At 35.9% G+C, this 25,860-nt stretch overlaps 4 protein-coding genes, 1 long non-coding RNA gene and 1 pseudogene across 5 annotated transcripts; 5 read left to right on the top strand and 1 right to left on the bottom strand.

Moving 5' to 3' along the window:
• The first annotated feature begins 1,228 nt into the window (after positions 1 to 1,228).
• On the top strand, positions 1,229 to 4,072 carry LOC140972674 (uncharacterized). The gene is made up of 3 exons (XM_073435052.1): positions 1,229 to 2,086; positions 2,934 to 3,482; positions 3,790 to 4,072. Exons 1-3 carry the CDS (start codon positions 1,229 to 1,231, stop codon positions 3,898 to 3,900), a joined length of 1,518 nt encoding a protein of 505 aa, XP_073291153.1. The 3' UTR covers positions 3,901 to 4,072.
• Positions 4,073 to 6,021: 1,949 nt separating this feature from the next.
• Positions 6,022 to 8,667, top strand: LOC140986584 (L-type lectin-domain containing receptor kinase S.4-like). The gene has a single exon (XM_073454888.1). It carries the CDS (start codon positions 6,139 to 6,141, stop codon positions 8,227 to 8,229), a length of 2,091 nt encoding a protein of 696 aa, XP_073310989.1. The 5' UTR covers positions 6,022 to 6,138; the 3' UTR covers positions 8,230 to 8,667.
• A 1,171-nt stretch (positions 8,668 to 9,838) lies between these two features.
• On the bottom strand, positions 9,839 to 10,621 carry LOC140964941 (uncharacterized). The gene is made up of 2 exons (XR_012172944.1): positions 10,349 to 10,621; positions 9,839 to 10,221 (listed from the first exon to the last, which is right to left on the bottom strand). It is a non-coding gene; the product is annotated as an uncharacterized lncRNA (long non-coding RNA).
• A 2,723-nt stretch (positions 10,622 to 13,344) lies between these two features.
• On the top strand, positions 13,345 to 16,273 carry LOC140986578 (laccase-17-like). Its single transcript, XM_073454883.1, has 6 exons — positions 13,345 to 13,588; positions 13,779 to 13,930; positions 14,027 to 14,271; positions 14,541 to 14,669; positions 14,798 to 15,763; positions 15,997 to 16,273. Exons 1-6 carry the CDS (start codon positions 13,475 to 13,477, stop codon positions 16,125 to 16,127), a joined length of 1,737 nt encoding a protein of 578 aa, XP_073310984.1. The 5' UTR covers positions 13,345 to 13,474; the 3' UTR covers positions 16,128 to 16,273.
• Positions 16,274 to 18,445: 2,172 nt separating this feature from the next.
• LOC140964857 (laccase-17-like) lies at positions 18,446 to 20,866 on the top strand (annotated as a pseudogene).
• A 560-nt stretch (positions 20,867 to 21,426) lies between these two features.
• LOC140986592 (probable protein S-acyltransferase 16) lies at positions 21,427 to 25,395 on the top strand. Its single transcript, XM_073454896.1, has 7 exons — positions 21,427 to 21,853; positions 23,980 to 24,072; positions 24,154 to 24,255; positions 24,376 to 24,453; positions 24,528 to 24,626; positions 24,709 to 24,804; positions 24,917 to 25,395. The coding sequence occupies exons 1-7, from the start codon at positions 21,581 to 21,583 to the stop codon at positions 25,028 to 25,030; spliced, it is 855 nt and encodes a 284-aa protein (XP_073310997.1). The 5' UTR covers positions 21,427 to 21,580; the 3' UTR covers positions 25,031 to 25,395.
• The last annotated feature ends 465 nt before the right edge of the window (positions 25,396 to 25,860 follow it).

Below are 25,860 nucleotides of genomic sequence, written 5' to 3'. Positions count from 1 at the left end.
AGGTGGTCGTTGGTAGGAAACCCCTTGATTATAGCTATCAATTTGAGTTGGATTCATTGGATCATCCCACACCGTCATATAATTTAAGTAGATTTGATTGGAATTTTTTCAACCTATTTAAATATAGGCCTAGATAAGCCAACCTGTGCGAGTCGCTGGCGAGCCCGAGGTGAGCTTGGGTTGTCCCGCGAGCCTAAAAAAAATAAAATTTACGTTATGGATTCATAGTGGTATATTTATTTTTTTAATAAAAGTTGTGAATTTTTTTGTATTAATTACTTTGTATAAGATATAGACATGTTAAATCAATAATTAAAAATTGTATTAATATTTTTTTATAAATATTTATTTATGAAATAAAAATTTTGATTAATTATAATGATTTTTTATTTTTCTTTATTTATTTGATTTTTGTGGGTCGACATGTAGCCGACTTGTCTAACCCACAACCCAATTTAAGTTGGATTGAGATAAAGATTTTCAGCCCATCGGGAATGACGAGCCATGTCATCATTCAGATGAAAAAAATTAAAATAAATGGTGTAAATTAGTATAACAAAACTGTACGTTGATCAATAACAGGACTAGAAAATAAAAAATATGCAAATTATAATATTAAAAATATAATTTTCTCATGACTAACTAATATCAATATTCTATGTAGCAGCTTGAAAATTAACTCACTATATAGCAACTTGAAAAACATGCAAATTCACTCACTATATAGCAGCTTGAAAATTAAAACAATAATTTTCCAAAATACCAAGACAAAATGGCAGTCATTATATCCAACAATAGTTTTAAAACTTGTTAAGAAAGGTGATAAATGTTAATAGGATGTTACTAAGCAATTTTCATATTTTCTGAAATATTTTTTTTTGTTTAAATTAATGATAGCATTTCTACGATTTATTAAAAGGCACTCACATTTAATACATTAATTGTGTTTCAGTTTTAATGAAATTATAAATGGAGATTATAGATCTATGCAAATACTAAAATCAATTCCGACCAGAGAATTTAAGGAAAAGCGGTGAAGATTTATCTCAATTTATCGAAAATCAGCTCCGTTATCCCAAAATTTTCAATTTATTCGCATGATCAAGCGTATAAGATCAGTTTAAATAGTTGATAAATATTCAGAGATTCGAAAGATTTCAGTTGGATTTCAATTCTTATCTTCAGATTTTGCGAAACTCTTTCCAAATTTTAAGGGGCCGAAAAAATTATGCATCCTTCGGAAACCAAAGCTGGAGAATCGTTAAAACCCTGGAAGAATCTCATTTCTCCACTCTCCAATTTCATTTTGCTCAGCCCCATTTTCATGAAAGGCCTTCTAGCAATCTGCTTCTTCACTGCCTTTTCCATCTGTTGCTTCTCCGTATTGCCCAGCTGGAAACCGCCTGTCCCATGCCCGGAAAGCGATCGAATTCTGATATACGAATCTCACCACGAACCCATCAACAACGGACCCGAAGAAAAAACAAACTTTTCCCACGTTCTCTTCGGCATCGGTGGCTCAGCCGCGACATGGAGCACGCGCCGCCAATACTGTGAACTCTGGTGGAAACCAGGCACTCACCGCGGCTTCGTCTGGCTCGACAAGAAACCCGCGAAGGGAGACGGGCCGTGGCTCGCAACTTCTCCGCCTTATAAAGTCTCCGCGGACACGTCCCGGTTCAAGTACACGTGTTCGTACGGCACCCGGTCGGCCGTGCGCATCGCTCGTATAATTAAAGAGAGCTTCGAGTTAGGATTAGACAATGTGAGGTGGTTTGTCATGGGAGACGATGACACAGTCTTTTTTACAGAGAATTTGGTGAATGTGCTGAATAAATATGATCATAATCAAATGTATTATATCGGTGGCAACTCCGAGAGTGTGGAGCAAGATTTGACGCATTCTTATACAATGGGGTACGGCGGTGGCGGGTTCGCCGTGAGCTACCCCTTGGCGGCGGCGCTGGTGAGGATCTTGGACGGATGCATTGATAGATATGCTGATTTTTACGGGTCCGATCAGAAGATTGGGGGCTGCATGAGTGAGATTGGGGTGCCATTAACCAAAGAACTTGGTTTCCATCAGGTAATCTTTGATCCTTTTTGAATTACAGAGATGCTACTTTCAGTTTTTGTTCGGATTAATTGTGATCTTGTTTAGATAATCATTTTTTAAAAATGGAAGTATCATTTCGCATTGTATAGAATTATCTTACAATTTAATTTGTTTGGCAAATCTTATCTTACTTATTTTATATATTTTATACTTTATGTGTCAAATCAAATGTGATACATGAAACACCTAAAAAACAGCAGATTTTCTTCTTTTCAAAATTATTATTGAATATGTTATCCACGTAAGATCTTCTGTATTGCAAATATCATAAGATCTTGGGGTCACATAATTTTTTTTTTTTAGAGCATGGGAGTTTCAAATATTAAATGAAATAATCTCTTTCATGTATTTTAATGCACAAAATTAATATGAGTGATTATTTCTAAATTGCAACATTAATGCTATAATACTTTTTATGTTAATTGTTATATATGTTACGTAGCTAATTAATTAATGGTCTGATTTTTACATTATAGTCAAAGCACATTTGATGCATTATAACAGTTGGTTGATGTAATAGTTCGAATGATAACAAATTTAGTAATCGTTAATTTTTGTTTTTTAGTACTTAGCACTGAATAATCTTAACGAACAAAATTAAATGTGGAATAATTGTATATATCCACACATAAACAAGAAAACAGTCATCTATCATCAAAAATCAAAATCAACATTGTTCCTGGCTTCTAGGAAACTCAGGGAGTCAGGGTTATACTTCTAATATTTTACCAATATCAAATCAAATAAGAATATAAAATCATGAAATTACTTGTAAAGAAAATTATAATGTGATTAAAATTAATTCCATGATTTGCAGATAGATATTCGGGGAAGCCCATACGGCTTACTCTCGGCTCATCCGCTGGCACCTCTAGTCACCCTACACCATCTAGACTATGTACAGCCCTTGTTTCCGGGCACAAATCGAATCGACTCGGTCAAGAAACTCATGAATGGTGGGTACAAATCCGATCCGAGCCGGGTATTACAACATACCTTCGGCTATGATCCGATACGAAACTGGTCCGTTTCAATCTCATGGGGATACAGCGTGCAGTTGTACCCATTTTTGGTGACAGGGAAGGACTTGAGCACCCCATTGCAGACATTTGTAACTTGGAGAACTTGGAGTAAAGAGCCGTTTACGTTTAATACCCGAGTATTGAACTTGGGAATCTGCGAGAGACCCATTATCTTTTATTTTGATGGGGTGAAGGAATTAGGAAATGGAACTACATTGACTTGGTATAGGAGGCAGAATAGTCATCCGATGAGACGATGTAACTGGGAAAACTACGCGGCGGCTCATTTGGTGAATGGTTTTAATGTGTCTGCAGCGCTTTTGGATCCTCAAGAATGGAGAAAGGTACGTATGTGTTAACATGTCAGCTAGAATTTAAATTATTCGCAAAAATCGGTCTAAATATATTAAAAACAAAACCTTGCGCACGAAGATCAAATTTTATCCATTCGGATATATCAAAATCTACACGTACCAACTTACTTGAAGAATCTTCGTCTTCGCTCGGCACACATCATATAGCAAGACTCGAGACACATTAGGATTATGTAACATATAGTGAGCCAATTTGTAAAATCCTCATGTTTCTCCCTTGTTACATCAAAATTTGTTGTTTAATTCTTTTTTTTTTTTTAATGTTTGGCCAAATCAGGCACCGCGAAGACAATGCTCGGAGATAATGAATGCGGCAGATAATGTAGACGGCACGATAGGGGTCAGAATTAGAGACTGCAGTCCATGGGAATCGGTAACACCAAAATAAATTGAGCAAGAATAAGAATTACATCATAAGTTTTACTCGAATTCACATGTACAGAGGAATGCCATGTAAGAATGATGATTTGAAATCTAGATATCATTTTTCGGGTTTTTTTTAATTTATGTTAATTCCTTCTCCTTGTCCTGTTTCTTGGCATTTTTGGTTTGAACAATGAGATGTAATAATCAAACATTTAACTAATGGATCCCATTATTTATTATTATATATGTGTGTGAGTACACGCTGGTGCATATATTTTGTTTCATTGTCCACTTATATACATGTATATATGGATATCATGCACATATTTTTAATATGAAATCCCATAAAGAGTATGTGACATAAAGGCTAAAGCTGCATGTTTAATGCTCTGCACCTTTTAACTATTTAGGTTTTTTTTTTGAAATTCTATTAAATGTATAGTCCATTTTTTATATTTAGTATAATTTTTCTTATTTTTACTAATATATATCATTAATCAAGTCTGATAAAACATGAAATCGTTTTATGAACAAATTAACTAAAGGTAAAATAAGATGTTTGTTTATAAAATTCCCTGCATCTCACCTCTTCTTCATTCCAAAACATGGGTTGTTTTAAAGATCAAACAGATATATCCATGATTGAACCAGTTAAGGAACGTTTTACATCCCATTCCGGCCCTATTACAACGGCTTCAAAGGCTACTCTTTTTAGGTTTCACAGCCAAAAGTCGGACCTTTTCTTCAATGAGCAAGAGATAGCGTTCTATCTATTGAAAACATTTCGAAAAAGAGTTTATTAATCCACTCTGCAGGACCTCTAAGGCTCTAACTCTAGGTGGTTTGGGACTCGCATTGCGTTATTATTTGGATCCAACTGAATCCATTGATCATATGGATCGTGGATCATTATACAAAATGCTGCCTCATGAAAATCTGAAAGTTCTTGCGAGGACGAAGCTTAGCAAGAACATGAAATGTGCAGAAGACGATTTTTTGCTGGCCATGGGATGGAGGAAGGCCATGAGCCCATGACCGAGATGTTGGTTTGGGTTGGCTTGCACCTGTTGCTCGCAACACGGTGAAGTGGCAGATGGAGAGGAGTTTTGAGAATATGATTGTCATTAGATGCGAACCTTCACTGGTTGGTTATTTAGGGGAAGAAATCAAAGTGAGGTTGATTATAAGATTAATTCTACTCATTTTTTGCATTCATTCTGATGCATGGCACCTTAGTTTCTTGTGTATTTCCTCTGTAGCGAAAATTCAACTGTTACTTACAAAAAATAATCAACTGTTATGCAGCAAATCTTGAATTTGTCCACGTCCTTTTATTGATTCTTACAAGACTAAAGTGCAGTTTTTTCAATTTAGATTATAAAAAAGAAAACATAATAACTTAACTAACTAAATTTGTTACTTTCCCAAACTTTTATGTCTAAACTAAATACAACTGTGTCCAAATTCGACATTGAATCTCGATTCAAAAGAGTGGGTCTTTTCTTGGTTTGTTCATGTCTAAATGCAGTTTTGGGAAAGTATCTTATGTTATAACTCCTAATAGTTCCATGTCTCTTTTACTTATTGTTCAAACTACTGTTACAACAATAATTTCTCAACCCAAGTTAACCCGTAATCCACTTAAACCCACATATTATACAGCTCAAAAATCAACTTGTCAATCCAATGGGCGTTACGCTTTCTTAATATGTCATTTTCAAGAGGCAAAATCACAATAAAAAGGAATTCAATATGGCTCACCAACAATTTGTCCCTTGCGTCTAAATCCCAGCCCAATAATTATTAATGATGAAATATGCCAATAATTTTGACCATGTTCACAAACTGATAAATTTTCCATATTAATGATTAATGATTAATGATTAATGATATTGTACAGCAATATCCCGGTGATTCGTTAAAATATAGTAGAAATAATTACCCTTTCTTCATTTTTTTTTAAAAGTAAGCACCATACATTTCGAACAGAACTATAAAATTAGCATTATGTAATAGCACCAGATTATTCAATCTCCTGTGAATAAAATAAATCCAATACCGATTTAAAGGCTGCTTTATGCAGTCCAATCACATCAATTGGAGTGATCGAATATCGGACTATGGTCTATTTTTGTCAAATTCATAATAATTATATATCTATATTATTCTACCTAACACCATTAAAATCTCACCTCAACTTCCCCAGTTACGATTTTAAGAACAGTATCTTCCCAAATTCAGACATTAATCTGAGCTTTGAATGACTCTGCTTCGATCTGCGATGGCCATTTTCTTCATTTTCCTCTTCTCCTCAACTTTCTTCTCGATCCGATCTCAATCCCAGGTGGTTGAATTTACATACACAGGATTCAGTGATTCAAAATCCAATATAAGCTTAAATGGGGTGGCACTGATAGAAGAAAATGGCATCCTTCAATTAACCAACGAGAGCTCCAGATTTAAAGGTCACGCCTTTTACCCCACGCAGCTCCAGCTCAAGAACTCAACCACCGGCACCGTCTTTTCTTTCTCCACCTGTTTTGCCCTTGCCATTCACCCCGAGTACCCAAAACTCGGCGGCCATGGCATGGCTTTCACGATTTCACCTTCCAAAGAGTTAAACACGTCTCTGCCGAGCCAGTACCTTGGCCTGATGAATTCCAGCGATGTTGGGAACTCGTCCAACCACATATTTGCGGTTGAATTCGACACGGTTCAAGATTTTGAGTTCGGGGACATTAATGATAACCACGTTGGGATCGATTTCAACAGCATGGTGTCTAATGCATCTGCTGCTGCTGCTTATTTTGGTGATAGTTCGGTGAAAAATAATCTTAATCTCAAGGGTGGGGATCCTATTCTTGCGTGGATCGAGTATGATTCGATCACAAGTTATTTAAATGTAACTATTTCGCCATCTTCTTTTAAACCCCAAATTCCTCTCTTGTCTATGCAAGTTGATCTTTCTCCAGTTCTTGAAGAAAATATGTACGTGGGATTCTCTGCTTCGACTGGCTTGCTTGCAAGTTCACATTATGTTTTGGGTTGGAGCTTTTCTATCAATGGAGAAGCCAAATCATTGGATTTGGGCTCTCTCCCTTCACTTCCGAGACCCAAGAAAAAACCCATTGCCCAGATTGTAAGCATTTCTGTGGTGGGATCTGTGATTTTAGTATTAACTTCAATCTTGATTGCTATTTTATTGGTTAGAAAAATCAAGAATACGGAGGTTATAGAATCATGGGAGCTTGAAATTGGCCCACACAGGTACAAGTACCAAGAACTCAAGAAGGCCACAAAAGGTTTCAAGGACAGTGAGCTACTCGGGACCGGAGGATTCGGCCGAGTTTACAAAGGGATTCTGCATCATCCGAAAACCGAAGTTGCCGTAAAGCGTATCTCACATGAATCCAAACAAGGGGTGCGTGAGTTCGTGTCTGAAATTTCCAGCATCGGCAGGCTCCGCCATAGGAATTTAGTTCAGCTTCTGGGGTGGTGCAGATGCGGCGGTGATCTTCTTTTAGTCTATGAATTCATGCCGAATGCAAGCTTGGATAAGTGGTTGTTTGATGAGCCAAAATATGTGCTTAGTTGGAACCAAAGATTCAAGATCATCAAATGTGTTGCTTCTGGTTTATTGTATTTGCACGAAGGATATGAACAGGTTGTGTTACACAGGGATGTTAAGGCTAGTAATGTGTTACTTGACAGTGAGATGAATGGGAAACTTGGAGATTTCGGACTGGCGAAATTATATGATCATGGGTCGAACCCTAGCACGACACGAGTGGTGGGCACATTGGGTTACCTTGCACCAGAACTTTCAAGAACAGGGAAAGCTACAACAAGTTCTGATGTATTTGCATTTGGGGCTTTATTACTCGAAGTCGTGTGTGGGCGTAGGCCAATCGAGTCAAAATCTGATCCGGAAGATTTAGTATTGGTGGATTACGCTTGGAAGAAATGGAAAGAAGGGGGAAGTCTTGATGTGGTCGATCAAAAAATGAAGGGCGATTTGGACGAGAATGAGGTATTGATGGTACTTAAGTTGGGACTGATGTGTTCAAGTAACGAACAATCGGGACGACCCAGTATGAGACAGGTTCTTAGTTACATGGAACATGAGATTGAAATGCCAGAGATCGTGAAAGTACCTGGGGTTGGTGGTAGTGACATCGAGGGCGGATTTGAAAATTACTTGTATTCGTATCCATCATCTTCGTTTGACAAGACAACTAGTTCTACTGGAGGTTTGGCTATTGGAGATGTGGATAAGAGTTCTACATCCATGGTTACTTCTATTTCCACTTCTCCTTTTCTACATATCCATAGTTTGAGGAAAGCTAGATAAGGGCCTCAATTTGATGTAGTCCTTGCAAAATTTATTGTATTTTGGATGGTGAAAAAAGCCAAGATTCTATCATGTCATCCATATGTTCCACATGATTCACGAATTCTGATGTTCGAACTCCATTATTCAAATGAACTACTATGTCTCCTATATTGTTTACCCAGAAAATTACGTATGTTAGGGAGCAAGCATTCGATCAAAGCATGTGGAGTCGGAATTGTCTCACCATTCACACATAGTGGGATAAAATTGACATCATGAATGAGACCTACTAATCTTGGTGATGCTCGAGGACAAAAAGGATTGAAGCTTCTGTTGAAAAAATGGACACTAGTGTGGACTACAACACAAGATTTTCAAACTAAAAGTTGACCAATGCCTGAACACAAACTCAATGAATTTTTCTTCAAACTTCATCCGTATGTTATTTAATTAAAATTGAAAGGAATATTTTATTTTTATTTAATTTTTGTCTTTTATTTAAATTAAAAATAAGAGTTTTGTATTTCTAGATTAATTTGACTTGATCTAATAATAAGATTTATTCGTAAACTTGGTTGACCTAATCTAATATTGGTATTTCTCCACTATGATTTGTTTTCGATATTTACTTCTAAGATATAATATATTAGATTTGACTAGAGTCTTATTCCTATAGAAATATAATATATTAGATTTTAATAGAGTCTTATTCTTAATAAACTTTTGTTTCCAATGTTTATAGGATTTTGTTCTTATGGAAAGATAATTAGGTCAAGATATGAAGATCAATATATATGGAATATTGAGATAAGAACGAGACGACTTTGGAGATGACTTTTACGCAGCTGTTGGAGTTTTTCTGAACTTGCACAAGTTCAGTGTTGGAGATTTTTGTGTGAAGACTTTGTGTGATTGATTCACAAAATTGTTATGTTGCTGATTGATGTTGAAGACACTTGAAGAACAACACAATCTAACCCGAACCCAAAAACCTCAAACTCAAACTGATTTTTTTGGGTTGAATCGTGTCAGATTGGTATGTCGTATCTGATTTTGACAACCCTATGTCTCGGTATGAATGATGGGAACATGTTACATGGGATGTAAAATCCTAAATTAAAAGTCCAAACAAAGTGATGGTGGTCAACCAACTATTGACTTGTGTCATTCCAATCTTCTATTTTGTGAAATGATAACCTGCTTTTGAAAAATCAAAAAACCGGATGTAGTGGGGTTGACCATGGAGCCACCTCAAAGTTGTGAGAATAGCATAGACAAATCAATAATGATTTTATATTCGAAAGGCAAGCTTCACTCAAACTAAATACATACGACATCACCTCTCCTCTTTATAGCATCAAATGTTTACCTCGAATTTGATACATACATCATTCTGTTATCAATATCTAATAATTTACAATTATCGCATTATACATCATTCATGATCTCATTGCACGATGATTCAAGTATGTGTGTGGTTAAAATTTGAAATGTATACATTCAGTTATATGTTGAGTGATACACGAGACCTTAAACTCGCTACCGTGGTCGATTAAATAGTCGAACAAGGATATGATACACCCAAGATTTTAAAAAATCATATAAAAATATATGCATACCCTTCTGATTTCTGAATTAAACACTAAAGCTTGATATGAAAAATAAGTTTTTTGACAACAGTTATAACACAGATATGATAAATAGACATTCGGGTACACCACATTGAAGTTAAAGACAGAAAATGGTGATATTACGAAGTGCATCCATCAGGTACATGTAAATTGCAATGAATTTAGCCAATCCTTGGTGGGCTACACACTTTTCCAGTGGAATCCACGAAGATCCGGACCCGATCCGTTCGGTAATCCATGGTGATAAACGAATCGGACGGAACCACATGAATACGGATCCCTTCGCCCATATCTTCCTTAATCTTCCTCTCTGCTTCATCTGCTGCTAATCCCACCACTTCATCCCATGATGTTTTCCCACGTGAATGACTTCCTCGTACTGATCATATTAACCCGAAGATCAAGATTAAAAATATATATATTGAAAAACAAAAAAAAGAAAAGGAAAAAAAAACCCAATTCATAAGTTATGGATCTTGAACAGGGCAACCAAGAAAATTGGATACCTGGTGGAAATGGCGGATCGACGGATGGTTTGTCGGAGGCATCTTCGGGTGGGGTTTCTTTATCAGCCATGTCAAAGGATGAATGATTATATGAAAATTATGGCTATTTTATATAGATTTATTGCAATATGGTGGGATAAAGATTGACTCGGGGACGAAATAAAAATGTTATCTTTTTGTATCCATTACTTCGAACACGTCGATCCAGCTCCTCTGGCATTTGGCGTGGATCCAGAAGAGGAATAAAGGATCCGATTCTTGGATATATCGATATACGGGTACTTGGCATTTAGCATGGGTTTTGTTTTGAATTTTTTTAAAATATTATTTGGAAATTTATTTTACTTTGTTTGTATAGAATGATATCATGATAATAATAAATTTTGATTTATAAAATATTATAGTTTTTTTTTTAAAACATATTTATTTTTTTACTCATTCTGAACAAAAAACTAAGTTGAATTTGTGTTTCCTAAACATTTTTAATGCCGAAAAAGCATTTTTGGTTATGTATATTTATGGATATAATGTTTCTTTCTCATTTAACTATTTCAATTTCAATAATATAAAAAAATTAACATGAATACTTAGTAGTGCTACTAAATTAATTTATTCAACGGAAGCTTAAATGAGATGGATTAGTTGAGAAGACAACGTATATTTTTTTAAAAAAAATTTGAACAACCTAATTTCTATAGCATAAAAATCAGAATAAAATAGTTAGACAATTCCGTATTCGATTAAAATTAAATCGGTGTTGTTCCCAAAAAAAAAAATTAAGCTATATTAATTTGCTCCATCGCTTGTTATACAAAAGGGCTAAACTTAATTATTTTTGAATAGTTAAAGGATTGATTTAATACGCAAATAGACAGGTGAATAGTTAAAGGATTGATTTTGATACAAATATCATAACTAAATATTTGTCACCAGAGCTCTCAGATGTATTGTTTTCCTACTAACAAAACAAACATTATCATTATTTTAGTTTTTCAAAAACTGGTATTGATCCATTGAAATTCGAAAAAATATCAAACATGAAAGTTATAGATAACAAAAGGACAAGTCTTTTGGAAAAAAAATCGATGGCGCAAGGTAGCCGAAACATCGATACGACAACGCATGACAAATCTCACTAATTTTTTATTTACGTAACTCCAAAAGGGGAAAATTTACGTACTTGATTTAGATATTTTTTTGTAAGTTTCGTGATAAAATGAGATGTTAAATAAATGTCAACATTGTTTAGTATGATGTGTGCAAAAACATATTTTTTCGTGATGTCCTTAAATTTACATTTCTCTTTCAAAACTTTGCAACTCGGTTTACGAATGGGCTCCGCGGCACTCAAATTTGGTGAAAAATAAATAAATTATTTTTCACTACCACAAATAGTATTTGTTTAGTAACTGATGTAATTATAACGATCATATGTCATTAGAGAACCGACATAGGTCCCGACCCATATCATGGTATCAACACTTTAAGAATCTATGTATTTAAGCCTGAAGGTCCTGAGTTCAAGTGTTGGGAGAGGCGAAAGAAACCATTTTCCAGGGGTGAGATATTATATGAGCGACGGTCCACGGGCATGGGCTAGGGCTTATGTTGGACCATTCTAACGACCCATGACCAGTAGTGGTACATGGGTATGGGCCGATGTCCATGTTGGTTCAGCCTAATAACCTATAATCATTACGCCAATGCTGATGAAATTATGTTTCAACGAAAGTAATAATGATTTGTTTCATTTTGAAAATATGTTTAAGGAGATACATCTAATTATCCCGTATTTACTGAAAACTTTTAATTTCATATTATTTTTTCATACACCATTAGGGAAATTTTGCATACACCAGCAAAATTTTCAGATTTAATAATATTTACATACAAATCACACCAAGCACTACATATATCATAATAATTATTCAATTTTTCATTTCATTACCATTCTTATTGGGCTTATTGCATCAACCTTGTAAAAAAAATGTATAGGTAAGGGTAATGGCTTTTTTATACCTTGTTTTTAAAAATCAAATATAAAATCTTTTACTGAAATGGGTAAATGTGTCCGAGTTAATTCTATAACACGGACATCTATTCTTGTCATAATACAAATTATTTAATACAAAAACTAATATAAATTAAAAATGAAATTTCATTTTGTATGACCATATATATATATACACGTATATGTATATGTATATAAGCCGTAATTTCAAATCCTGGAACGAAAAAAACATTAAATAAAGCTGTCCTACTCCTCGCTCCTACGTTGTTTTAAACTTCAAATTTTGAATACCTAAAGATTGACAACTCCCTGGCCACCAAATTGATCTTCTCCACCACCTTAACGTGTCTTCCATGAAAATTATCATAAAAAAATTACCATATTACTATATATGTAATGTTGTATAGCTTCAAATCAAATTCTTCATGCCTCCTTTTTTGCATGCTTTGTCATCAAGCATATCTATGTTCCAAGCCTTATAATTCATGAGAAGAAATCTCAAGTAATATTTGGGTAATAATACGTTTATTGATCATGAAAAGTTGAAAAAAATTACAGTTGATTAATTAGACTTGTTACACAAAATGACACATAAAATGTTGCAGAAGATTTTTTTTCACGATTGATTATGTTTTCAGACACTTGAAAGTGGACGCATCCTCATATTTTACGACATTTGGCACCAAAATAGGAAATGTAAATGAAACAAAGTGGTTTGTATTCTCCCAAATGAAATAAAACAAGGACTATTGTGTAATTTATGCATACATATGATATAAGTTCGAAGCTAAGAGACAGAGATTGAAAGAGGTTCAAAACAGAACAAGATTGTCTTGGACACTACTCTAATGTTGTTCTCCAACTATAATTTCTCAAAAAAAAAAAATTTAAAAAGAAAATATTTCCCCCCATATGTTATTCGTACATTTTCCTCCATTCTTATCTCTATAAATTTATCCGATTGGTATCACCTAATCAACCAAGCACTCCATCCCAATTAACTCCATATAATTGCAGTGGCTTTGTTCCAACAGTACCACCCAAACAAACCAAAATCCAGTTCCCCGTTATTTGCTTATAAACCTCGTACCAAAATCCCAGAAACTACACCAAAAATGGGTGCCCCAGAAATTAAATTCCTTGTTTCTATCCAATTCTTGGTGGGTTTTGTCACATTGTTCCTTTTTTCTCAGCACGGACAAGCCATCACCAGAAACTATGAGTTTAAAGTTTGTTCCTAACCTTAATTTGTTCTCGATTTTTGCATGTTACATGCCATTTGAGACACGAGGGGCTTGCATGGATGATCGCCCTTGTCATTTTTAAATTATTTTGAGTTTTAATTTTGTAAGCTATTACTCGCTTACTTGCTTCACCGTTGGTTACGTGGATGTTCACATTTTCTTGGATGTTATACAGATCACAATGAAAAACGTCACACGATTGTGCCATACAAAGAGCATTGTTACAGTTAACGGGCAGTTTCCAGGGCCTCGAATAGTAGCAAGGGAGGGCGATCGTCTCCTCATCAAAGTCACTAACCATGTCCCAAATAACATCTCCATCCACTGGTATAACATTAGTCTCAGCTCACTGACTTATTTCTTTATGATTTATGCGAAAATCTTCAAGTTTGAACTAACTAAGGTATTTTGTAAATACTGCAGGCATGGGATTAGGCAGCTACGTAGCGGATGGGCAGATGGGCCTGCGTATGTAACACAATGCCCTATTCAAACAGGGCAGAGCTATGTGTACAACTTCACCATAGTCGGCCAACGTGGAACCCTTTGGTGGCACGCACACATTTCGTGGCTAAGATCGACTCTATATGGGCCTTTGATCATCCTACCAAAGCATAATGTGCCTTACCCTTTTGAAAAACCATACAAGGAAGTGCCTATCATATTTGGTAACTATAAACAATAAATTCATCAGACAATTTTCTGCTTCTTTAGCCGTGGTTTGTCATGTTACCTGTTCAGTATCTGTGAAAATTCTGAAAATGTTATCTTTATTGTGGAATGGAACACGTTGACAACAATTTGGATTAATCATTTTCATGAAGTGACGACGGATGAAAAATAGTTGCTAATTCAGTGTAATACATAGAGATGTGCTTGTGTGGGCTGGTAGGCTCTCGGGGCGTGACCATTATCTTGATTGTTGTTTGAACTGCAGGAGAATGGTTTAACGCTGATACTGAGGCCATTATCAGTCAAGCTATACAAACGGGTGGCGCCCCAAACGTCTCTGATGCCTACACGATCAACGGGCTTCCCGGGCCGTTGTACAACTGCTCCGCAAAACGTAAAGACTTCTGACAGCAAGTTCCATTTTGATTCCAAGAATTGTGAATATATATATATATATATACACACACACACACACACACACATACTACATTTGGATCACATGTTTGCTCATTATTCGAACAGACACGTTCAAGTTGAGGGTTCAGCCGGGGAAAACGTATCTCCTCCGTATGATCAACGCTGCACTAAATGATGAACTTTTCTTCAGTATTGCGAACCACAGCCTCACAGTTGTGGATGCGGATGCAGTATACGTAAAACCATTCAAAACGAACACCATTCTAATTGCCCCTGGACAGACCACAAATGTTCTCTTAAGAACAAAACCGAAGTTTCCAGGGGCTACCTTTCTAATGACTGCTAGGCCATATGTTACGGGCCCGGCAACATTTGACAACTCCACCGTCGCTGGAATTCTCGAATACGAATCCAAGACCCTTCACTCCATTGGTCAAATGAAAACACTTCCCCTATACAAACCAGTTCTGCGCCCTATAAACGACACATCTTACGCATCAAAATTCTCGAAAAGGCTCCGCAGTTTAGCCACACCCCACTTCCCAGCCAACGTCCCGCAAAAAATAGACCAACACTTCTTTTTCACGGTAGGATTAGGGACAAGCCCGTGTGGTCGAAACCAGACCTGCCAGGGCCCGAATGGAGCAAGACTTGCAGCATCTGTGAGCAACATATCCTTTATACAGCCAACAACCGCACTCCTCCAGGCCCATTTTACCGGCCAATCAAGAGGCGTTTACAGCTCGGATTTCCCTTTCAGTCCATTACATTGGTTTAACTACACGGGGAATCCTCCCAACAACACCATGGTGAGCAATGGGACGAAACTGATGGTTTTGAAGTTTAACACGAGCGTGGAGTTGGTAATGCAAGATACGAGCATTCTTGGAGCTGAGAGCCATCCTCTCCATCTCCATGGATTCAACTTCTTTGTTGTAGGACAAGGGTTTGGGAATTATGACCCCAAAAACGACCCGAAAAACTTCAATCTTGTTGACCCGGTTGAGAGAAATACAGTTGGAGTTCCCGCTGGAGGATGGGTGGCCATTCGATTCTTGGCTGATAATCCAGGTACAATAAAATTTTATAATTAGGTGGAAACTGTTCTGTTGACCATTTTAACCACTCAAAATTCACCTACTACATAAGAATTTTTATGTTTGCAAAAAGAACTCACATGTTCCATATATATATATATATATATATGTATATATGTGTATGTATATATGTGTATATATATATGATCTCTTAATGATCTCTTAATTTTGTTAATATTTAATTCTTGGGTGATGGAATATGATTAGGTGTATGGTTCATGCATTGTCATCTGGAAGTTCACACGAGCTGGGGTTTGAAGATGGCTTGGCTGGTATTAGATGGAAAGCTTCCTAATCAAAAGCTTCTTCCTCCTCCACTTGATCTTCCCAAATGCTGATTTTAATTCCCGTTTAATTTTTTGGATTTTTTCCTTATTATTTTGCATTGAGAATTTATTGTTTATTCTATATAATTGTGCAAAGATATGATTTCTTGTATGATCCACTTTTGTAATGTTAAGTGAGTTCAATAAATTATCTTCTCTTTTTTTTTTACCTGAGAGGAGTTTATTATGATTAGGTCTTCAAATCACTCAGTATTTATAAGTGAATTTAATATCTTTAAAAGTGAGTATTTCCTCTGTTTCTAAAGATGTATTAATTTGGAATCTTGGATGACTGTTAATGACTTTAAAACGCTCTTGTTGTTGGTTACACACCAAAGGCTTCCATTACAACTCCACCCAAGAGGAGAAAGTTGATCTGTGGCGTTGGTTTGACCGTGTTTTGATTGTCGAGTTGATCAAAGGTTTCAGAAATTGGATTTAAAATAACGAACTAAGGGGAGAATGATGGTCGAGACATGGTGAAGACTTTGGCTGCCGGTATCTTCTCTGGGTTGTGCCATGTTCGAACAGGAGGGAGCCCTGTAAAGATCGATTTACATCCACTTTGATATGTTAATTGACATGATTATCTTTTGACTCTTTGTCTTCTCTAATTTAATTACTTAATTTTGGCCAATTTAAAGTTCGAGAAAAAGTTGCATGAGGAATCGAATCAAGTTTTGAGATTAAGACACAACTCAAGGGTACAATAAATAATCTTTGCATCAAGACACTCAATTCAATTGGGTAAAAATTGTGTTTTTGATTTTATTTTCCTTTTATTATATGAAAATAAATGCATAAATAAATAATCATGTATCAAATTGTGCTCTTATCCGACTTTTTCTACTTAAAAAAATTGTATACAATTTAAATTTTTTTTAAACATAGAGTTTAATTTGTAATTTGGATATTAGTTTCCAAATATTGGAATGAGTTAACGATAAAAATGAAAAAAAAAAAAAAAAAAAAAAAAAAAAACAAAAACAAAAAAGCGATTATTAACCACAATCCTAACAAATGAAAAACGTATGATGGATATTTTTTTAGTTTTAAAATTTTCCAACCCCCCTTCCCTTTTACACTTTTAGTTCTCCTTCATGTTGCTTCACTTTTTACCAAGTAAACGTGATATACAATTCCCATGCATATCCATAATTGATGAGTACTTATAGTTATACGACGAGTTCTTCTAAGCAAAGGAGGTTGTTTATCAAATTGCATTTCAAGAGACATAACAACAAACCTCGAAATGTTAACTTTTGTTAGTTGCTAGAAAAAATTATTACTATGAGAAAATGGCAGCATGTTCTTCCTCTCCATTTTCAAACTGAAAATCTTCACAAATCAATTATCCAAATGACAATCCGGCAAAACGGTTGGAAAGCCAATTCAATTTTATAAAAGTCATATATCAGACAGGTCAGGTTAGTTCACGTGCATATATCAGACTGGTCAGGTTAGTCATATATCAGACCGTCGCTAACACCTAATTTTTTTGTACACGTGCATTAATTTTTTTCTTTTTTCTTTGGCCCAAATGTAATGATATTTTTTAAGTTCGCTCGCCTAATTGAATGTCAAAACAAAAGATAGATAAAAAAAAATTAAAAAAATAAGCCGACGAGCAACAAAATGTGGGTGAGCATAGTGTAATTATAAACTCTTGATTAGCAAGTTTACAAGGTTTAGTGACATTTGGGAGTCGACGTCTACTCCTCAACCAATTGTCCCAATTGATTTCTCATGCATATTGATAATAATAAGTCCCTTTCCCACCATATTTTTTAAAAAATACCAAATCAAATAATAATTGATCCATCTACTCATTGTGATTATTATTTTATATGCCGATGACTTATAGCTTATTTGACATCAAGGTTTTAAGGATGAATTCTCGGATTTGAGACTCGATTATACAAATTCATTCATCAACTGAAAAAAAACCGGCCTATCTCAACATTGCAATTCTAAATTAATTTGCTTAGTTGTACTATGTTATATAATATTTCTTAGAGAATCTTTAGCCCATATTTACTATTAACAACATTATGTCGTTTAAAAGATTACTATTCGGATAAACAAATTAAATGAAGTGATTTAAAACCGTTATAAGAAAGTTAATACTTCACCTAGTGATCAAACTTCGGCATCACTCCAATATATTGTTAGGACCAACAACGTTAAAAGGTCAACATTCATTCTGTTATCAAACAAAACATGTAACAATTATTACCCAATGCAACAACCATTATTCCAGCACTACATATAAAATACATTCTTCATTTCCTCTATTTTCAAACAATATTAGCAACTCCTAATCACTCTCATCTCCAACATCAATCGCAAGATCATCGTCCCACATTTTTCATAAGGCATAAGAATCAAAGAAAAATGATTTCTTCCAAGTTTTTGCCGTTGTTTACTACCATTTTGTCCGTTCTACTCGAGCTAGCACTGTCCAAGCACACCGGCATAACTAGGCACTACAAATTCGACGTACGTTTTCGTTTCCATTTTGTCACAAAAAATCATGGAAACACGATTGATCTAATCGATCAAGTACAGTGATTTCGACGTAACACTATATTTTCTTGTGGTTTCAGATAAAAATGCAGAATGTCAAAAGATTGTGCAAAACTAAGAGCATTGTGACAGTCAATGGCCGATTTCCAGGTCCTAGAATCACTGTAAGGGAAGGAGACAAGGTGATAGTTAAAGTGGTGAACCATGTTAAGGACAATGTCACCTTACATTGGTAACATTCTAGAGTTGATTATTGCTAACTATTTAGGTAATTCGAGTTCCTGAATATGATACATGTGCTAATTTGTAAAACTATGTCGGACCATTTTTTACAGGCATGGTGTCAGGCAGTTAAGGAGCGGGTGGGCGGACGGACCCGCGTATATCACGCAATGCCCGATTCAGTCGGGGCAGAGCTATGTCTACAATTTCACCATTACTGGCCAAAGGGGGACCTTGTTTTGGCATGCTCACATTTCTTGGCTTAGAGTTACACTATATGGACCGATAATCATCCTTCCGAAACGAGGCGTTTGGTATCCGCTTCCCCAGCCTTACAAAGAAGTTCCAATAATATTCGGTAAAAGGGTTTGATATTTGAAATAGAATGACCACGGCTCGACCTGTTCTGTAATTTTGTGCTTGGATTTGTAGGTGAATGGTGGAAGGCCGACACGGAAAAAATTATCAATCAAGCTCTGCAGACAGGAGGAGCCCCGAACATTTCCGATGCTTACACCATTAATGGCCTTCCAGGACCTTTGTACAACTGTTCAGCTAGAGGTGAAAACCCGATGCCAATGTAGTCCTATCCCAGAATTTAGTCGAAAAGGGATGAATTAATGTACGTTAACAATAGAATTCTTGATGTTAATATTTGCATTGCAGACACATTCAAACTGAGGGTGAATCCAGGAAAACATACTTGCTGAGATTGATCAATGCTGCTCTCAACGACGAGCTTTTCTTCAGCGTAGCAAACCACAGTCTCACCGTTGTTGAAGCCGATGCTGTCTATGTGAAGCCATTCAGAGCGGACACGATTCTCATTACTCCTGGACAGACAACGAACGTCCTTCTCGAGACAAAAAATCACCACCCTAACGCGACATTCTTGATGTCTGCTAGACCATACGCGACAGGGCCTGCATCATTTGACAATTCTACCACTGCTGGAATCCTTGAATATCAGCTTCCTTCCAACAAAACAATGAAAATCAACAATCTTTCTCTCTTCAAACCAGTACTACCTATGTTCAACGACACGGCATTTGCCACAACATTCAGCAAGAAAATCAGGAGCTTGGCTAATGCAAAGTTCCCCACAAAAGTCCCACAAAAAGTAGACAGGCGATTTTTCTTCACGGTAGGGCTAGGCCTGAATCCTTGCACAAACCCGAACAAAACCTGTCATGGACCTAATAACACCATGCTCACTGCGGCAGTGAACAATATATCGTTCGTTATGCCAAATACAGCCCTGCTTCAAGCACACTTCTTCAATCAAACAAGAGGCGTTTACACCACTGATTTTCCGAACAAGCCACCATTCAAATTCAACTACACAGGCAACCCGCCGAGCAACATTATGGTCAGCAGCGGCACCAAAGTGGTGGTACTGCCGTTTAACACTACAGTGGAGCTGGTGATGCAGGATACCAGCATTATCAGCGCAGAAAGCCACCCTCTTCACCTCCATGGCTTCAACTACTTTGTGTTGGGACAGGGATTCGGAAATTTCGACCCAAATAAGGATCCGACTAGGTTCAATTTAGCTGATCCCGCTGAGAGAAACACCATCGGGGTGCCATCCGGTGGCTGGTCAGCATTCGATTTCTTGCAGATAACCCAGGTACACATATATATTCTCTGACATTCAATGCCATCGACGTTTAGTTAAAAATCAATTCATTATTATAGAATCTGATGAATTATTATATAACAGGTGTGTGGTTCATGCATTGTCACCTTGAAGTACACACGAGCTGGGGATTAAAAATGGCGTGGATTGTAATGGATGGAAAACGCAAGAATCAGAAGCTGCAGCCTCCGCCTTCAGATCTTCCCAAATGTTAAACATATGAGATTTCAGAATCTTGACTTTTGATGCAAAAGTTTTGTTTAGCTCCCAGTTTATTTTCATTTTTGTTCCTCCAAACCAGAGAGGGAACAACCTCCCATTCATTTTAGTTGTACTGACGTCACAATTTCATTAGACCGAAATCGAGAATTTATGATCCGATTCGGGTTTCTTAAAATAAAAAAACTTGAATCTAAATGGTAAACAGCACACCATATATCATGCATAAACACTCTCTTCGCTTAGCAAGTACTCTTCTATTAGCAATTAAATCAGTTCCAAAATTCAAAGATTAATTAGATAATATCATGATTTGGCCGTATTAATCATTGACCAACCAATCACCATCATCACCAAATAACTATTATTAATTATCACAAAAACTCTTGTGAGACAGTCTCACGGATCAATTTCATGGGTTGAATATTTTATTTGAATCATCCATGTTATTGTTAATATCGGTAAGGTTGATCCGTCTCACAGATAAAAATTTATGAGACCGTCTCATAACAGAATTACTATATTGTTATTATTAGTTTTTTTAAAAAAAAAACATGAATTACGACAAGGTTTGTCGATGAGGAAAGAAGTTGACTGGTTTTTTAACAACTCGTTTTATAAATTTTAAAATGTTTTTTTTAAAGTATAATTATTTTCAAGAATAAAAAAATAAGGTTGGAATAAGTTGAGACTTTTACCTGGTAATAATAATAATCCACACGCCTCCGAAACCCACTTCCCTTTCCACCTGCCCGCTTTAACTTTTCTAAAACTTGAGAACGCCGCCGCTGGAGACGCCGCCGTAATCCGCAATTACGCCGGTGCCTCCGCCCCGTTCTTCACCTTTGTTTGAACTAAAATGATGCGCCGCTCTAAATTTTCATTCCACGTCATCGTCGTGACAGCCGCCATTGCTTACATCTATTTATCGACGGTGTTCGTCTACATTGATCAGTCGTTCGGGTTAGGGTCTTCGCCCGGAATGCTAAACGCTTCCGTTTACACATTATTGGCTGTCATGTGCATCTTCTGTTACCGCCGGGCCATTTATACTGATCCGGGTCGGGTACCCGGTACATTCGTGCCCGATGTTGAGGACTCTGACAACCAGATCCACGAGATCAAGCGCAAGGTTTTTCTACTACTTTTTATTTTCTTTGTTCTTTTAATTTTTGAAAATTTATGTGTGGAATCATTTCTTGAATCCATAACTCCATTCTTGATGATTCTTTTTGGGTGTTGAATGATTACATCATTCTTGTGATTCTATTCTGGGGTTTCTTTTTCGATTTTTAGACTTCTCTTGGAATTCTAAATTTGTAATTAATTCATTTTTTGGAATAACTTTCTAGATTTTTGAGAAGTTGATTTTGCAATATGGGGTATAACATTTTACTACCGTTTTAAGTACAACACTTTGCCTTTCCACGGCACTTAATGAAGTGTTTTGAATAAGTGTATCGTGTAAATTTGATGTTCATTCCTTGAACATGTCAGAAACATTCATTCACTAGATGTTTGAGTTTATGGTTCTGCACCAAACATCTTTGTCAGTTTCTTTTGCACCCCTTGATCTGAAAATATTTGATCATAGTTCTCCCGCATCATAATTATCCCAAAATGCATATGTTTACACCTATTCACTATAAAAGATAAATAAGGGGGTTCAGAGGTCCTTGTTTTGTCCGAATTTCCATAATAGAATCATAGAGCTGATTCGAGAAAACACATGAGTGGCCACCTGATTTTGAAGGTTGTATACAGAAAACTTCTTTTACTCGGAGATTTAAAATTGGAAAGCTCTAATATCTAGTAATAGCAGTGATTGATTGAGTTTGGAGATTCAAATGGATACAGAAGGGGTCAACGCATTAAGCATAGTCATGGATTTGGAAAATCATCTACAACTTGGAGAAAGAAAATGTGCAGTTCTGCGGTGGTTGGAAAAGATGAAAGAGAATGATGTATGTGGGTAAAATTTTGATAATGTATGTGGGCAAATTTGTTAATTTATGATAATGTATGTCTAGCTAGATTATCACTCAAGTATTTTACTCAACCATATAATCGAAAAATTATCTTCTATTTCAACACATCACATCACATCACATTTTTTAATCATTCAAATAGTCAGTCACCATGTTATACCGTCACACCAACTAAACACACACTTAGAATCAAGCTTATCATGTTTTAGGATGCTCATTTCAAGGAATTTCACCTTTGCGCCTCGTGTCTAGGCTCTTCAAGACCTATAAGCCTTTACACCTCATGCTTCTAAAAACTATGGAATGGTGAATTGGAGAGGTAAAAATTTTGAATGTGTTGTCCACTAGTGAGACCACTGTGCATAATGTTGGTTTTTGTTTCGTGTTCATGTCTGTATCATTAGAATCAGTTTTGTATATGCTTTTAAGCTTTTGACTATGTTGTGGTAAACAACAGACTTGTATCAAATCTTGAAGCAATACCGCATCAAGTCCCTAACCAAATGCTATTGTCAGTATTAGATATTCTCTTGGTCTGTTAAATGACTTTGTGCATGTCCCAATACATGGAAATCGCGTAAATTATTAGTGGCTGATGTGTGATGCCTTTTTTCTGCTTGTCACCTTAATTAACTTTTTTTCTCTTGTTGGAATGTGTTATGCAGATGCTGGTTCAGAAATTGATAGCCTGTTTACTATTGTCTCATTTATCTTAGTACTCTTTTCTCTATGAATATGAAACCTCTCAAACTGCAAAATTCATAGTTTGGCCTTGTTTGATTGTGTTTCCACATAACAATTTTACTTTCCTTGGAACAAAAAATCGCGATCATTCATTTTCATTTGGGTTGACCGAAATATGATCTTTCTTTTTCATTTCTTCAAACATAATAAATTACTTTTAATTGGGCATTTGACCACATTCCCATAAATATCATTTGTTTGATATACATTATAGTACCATTAGTAAAATTTTAAATATTTATCACGATGTTTCATTACTGTCAAATAGCAATTGATTCAATTTGATTCCGGTAAAGACTATCTCTCCAAAATATAACCAAACATACAATTTATCCCAAGCCTTTTCAATAATTCTTCCCAAAAAACCAATTCAAAAGCCAAGCAAAGCACAAGTGACTCTTGGGCTATATTTACATGTTACTGTTTTTCACTTTAATTGGGTGAGGGCTGTGGAAAGAGAAGTTTGAATATGGAGGTTATTTTCTGCAAGCTGCATGTTGATCATTGAGCCTTGCTATTTTTGCAGGGTGGTGACTTAAGGTATTGCCAAAAGTGTTCCCACTATAAGCCACCCCGTTCCCACCATTGCCGTTTATGTAATCGATGTGTTCTACGAATGGTATGCATAGTTCACAACATTGTTGTGCAATTTCTTGAAATATGTTGTATATTGTGTTAAATTACTACCTCTTGATGTAAGGATCACCATTGCGTTTGGATCAATAACTGTGTGGGCCATGCAAACTATAAGATCTTCTTCGTCTTCGTTTTTTATGCTGTTATCGCATGCATTTATTCCCTGGTATGTAAGTTTTATTATCTTCCCTCTCCCATGTTTGTCGTTGAATACTACTCCGTAATGCAGACCTTGATAGTTTTTATCTGTGCTTCTCTGTTCATTGGTTGCACCGTGTTACCCCAGGTACTTCTCATTGGTAGCTTGACTGCTGACTCTTGGAAAGATTCTGAAAATTCTGAAGATTCTCTCAGAATATTATATGTAAAGTCTTCTCATTCATTTTTGTCTCTATGGTCTTCGGTGGTTTGGCTCACTATATGTGATTTAAAGTTCAGGTAATTTCAGGGTTATTATTAGTTCCTCTAAGTTTGGCACTGGGGTTTTTTCTTGGCTGGCATACCTATCTTGTTATACACAATAAGACAACAATTGAGGTTTGTGATCTTGACACTTCCCGTTGATTTATTGTTGGAAAAATATCATAGTATGTGAACTGTTTCAATTTCCGTGGAACAGTACCATGAAGGTGTGAGAGCTATGTGGCTTGCAGAAAAAGGAGGCGAAATCTATTTACATCCTTATGATATTGGTGTATATGAGAATTTGACAATGGTCCGTGAAATATCACATCATTTCTTTTTTTGACATTAATGAATTGATCTTGAAATTTTCATATAATTGGTTTGCCCACATATGCTCGACTTGAATGGTTCATTTGTTACAGATTCTTGGCCCGAACATCCTTTGCTGGTTTTGCCCCATGTCAGGACATCTGGATTCAGGCCTTTGCTTCCCAACGAGATATGATAATCTCATTGGAACATCAACTTCACCATAAACGTGTTTTATTCGGTTGACCATATACACTGCAACAGGAGTCAGAGGTACTGAGCTTTTTTTTCTTACCACTTTTCTTGAGCATCCGAAGTAGAAAGTTCACTCGGTTAAACAATTTGTATGTAGAATTTTACTAACATGCTTGGTGTACAAACAAAAGTGAAATAGGACCCTCATTTGGGTCACAATGGTAGGGGGGAGGGTAAAGTTGTAAATTGTGATCTTGAAAGATCCAAAGATTTTCAAAGCAATGTACGATTATGTTGTTGATTGATTATTGAAGTTTTTAAGAGAGTTGTACAAGATATTTGTAGCCTTTCGTCCCTATTTTGGGTTCTCATTTATTTTACTAAATGTCTTACCGTATCTGTTTATGTATACATTAATTGTATGATGTGATGAAAAATAAAATCTTTCTTTGCAAAAGTTGGATGTCAAGTGAAAAAGGTTGATAAAAATGTTGATACATGTATCTTTGAAGAATGATGTGGAAATGATTGGGTTTTGATAAAGTTAAACTAAATATTATAAACCCCATAAATTTTCAATTATCGGATTTGTTTTATTAAATTATTTGAGTTATGTGATTTGGTGGCTTGGTGCACTCATGGATACCACATTATTTATTTGTCAAAACCAAAATGGTTTTTTGAATAATGACATCGGTGGTCTCCAGTAAAAATAATCTAGAAGCCAGTTTTTAAATGTACTAAAAAAAATGAAAAATTAAATTTTTTGCTTAACGGGTGCAAGCCCTTTGCGTCTTGATGTGTTCAACTTTTCATTCCCATGTTTAGTCTTTTGATTTTCTACAATGACACTCACTCTATT

The sequence above is a fragment of the Primulina huaijiensis genome, chromosome 1 (genome assembly GCF_012295235.1).
Source record: "Primulina huaijiensis isolate GDHJ02 chromosome 1, ASM1229523v2, whole genome shotgun sequence".
In the NCBI taxonomy this organism is placed as follows: domain Eukaryota; kingdom Viridiplantae; phylum Streptophyta; class Magnoliopsida; order Lamiales; family Gesneriaceae; genus Primulina; species Primulina huaijiensis.
Note: the sequence above shows the minus strand (reverse complement) of the source record. Positions and strands in the feature narration are given on the sequence as shown.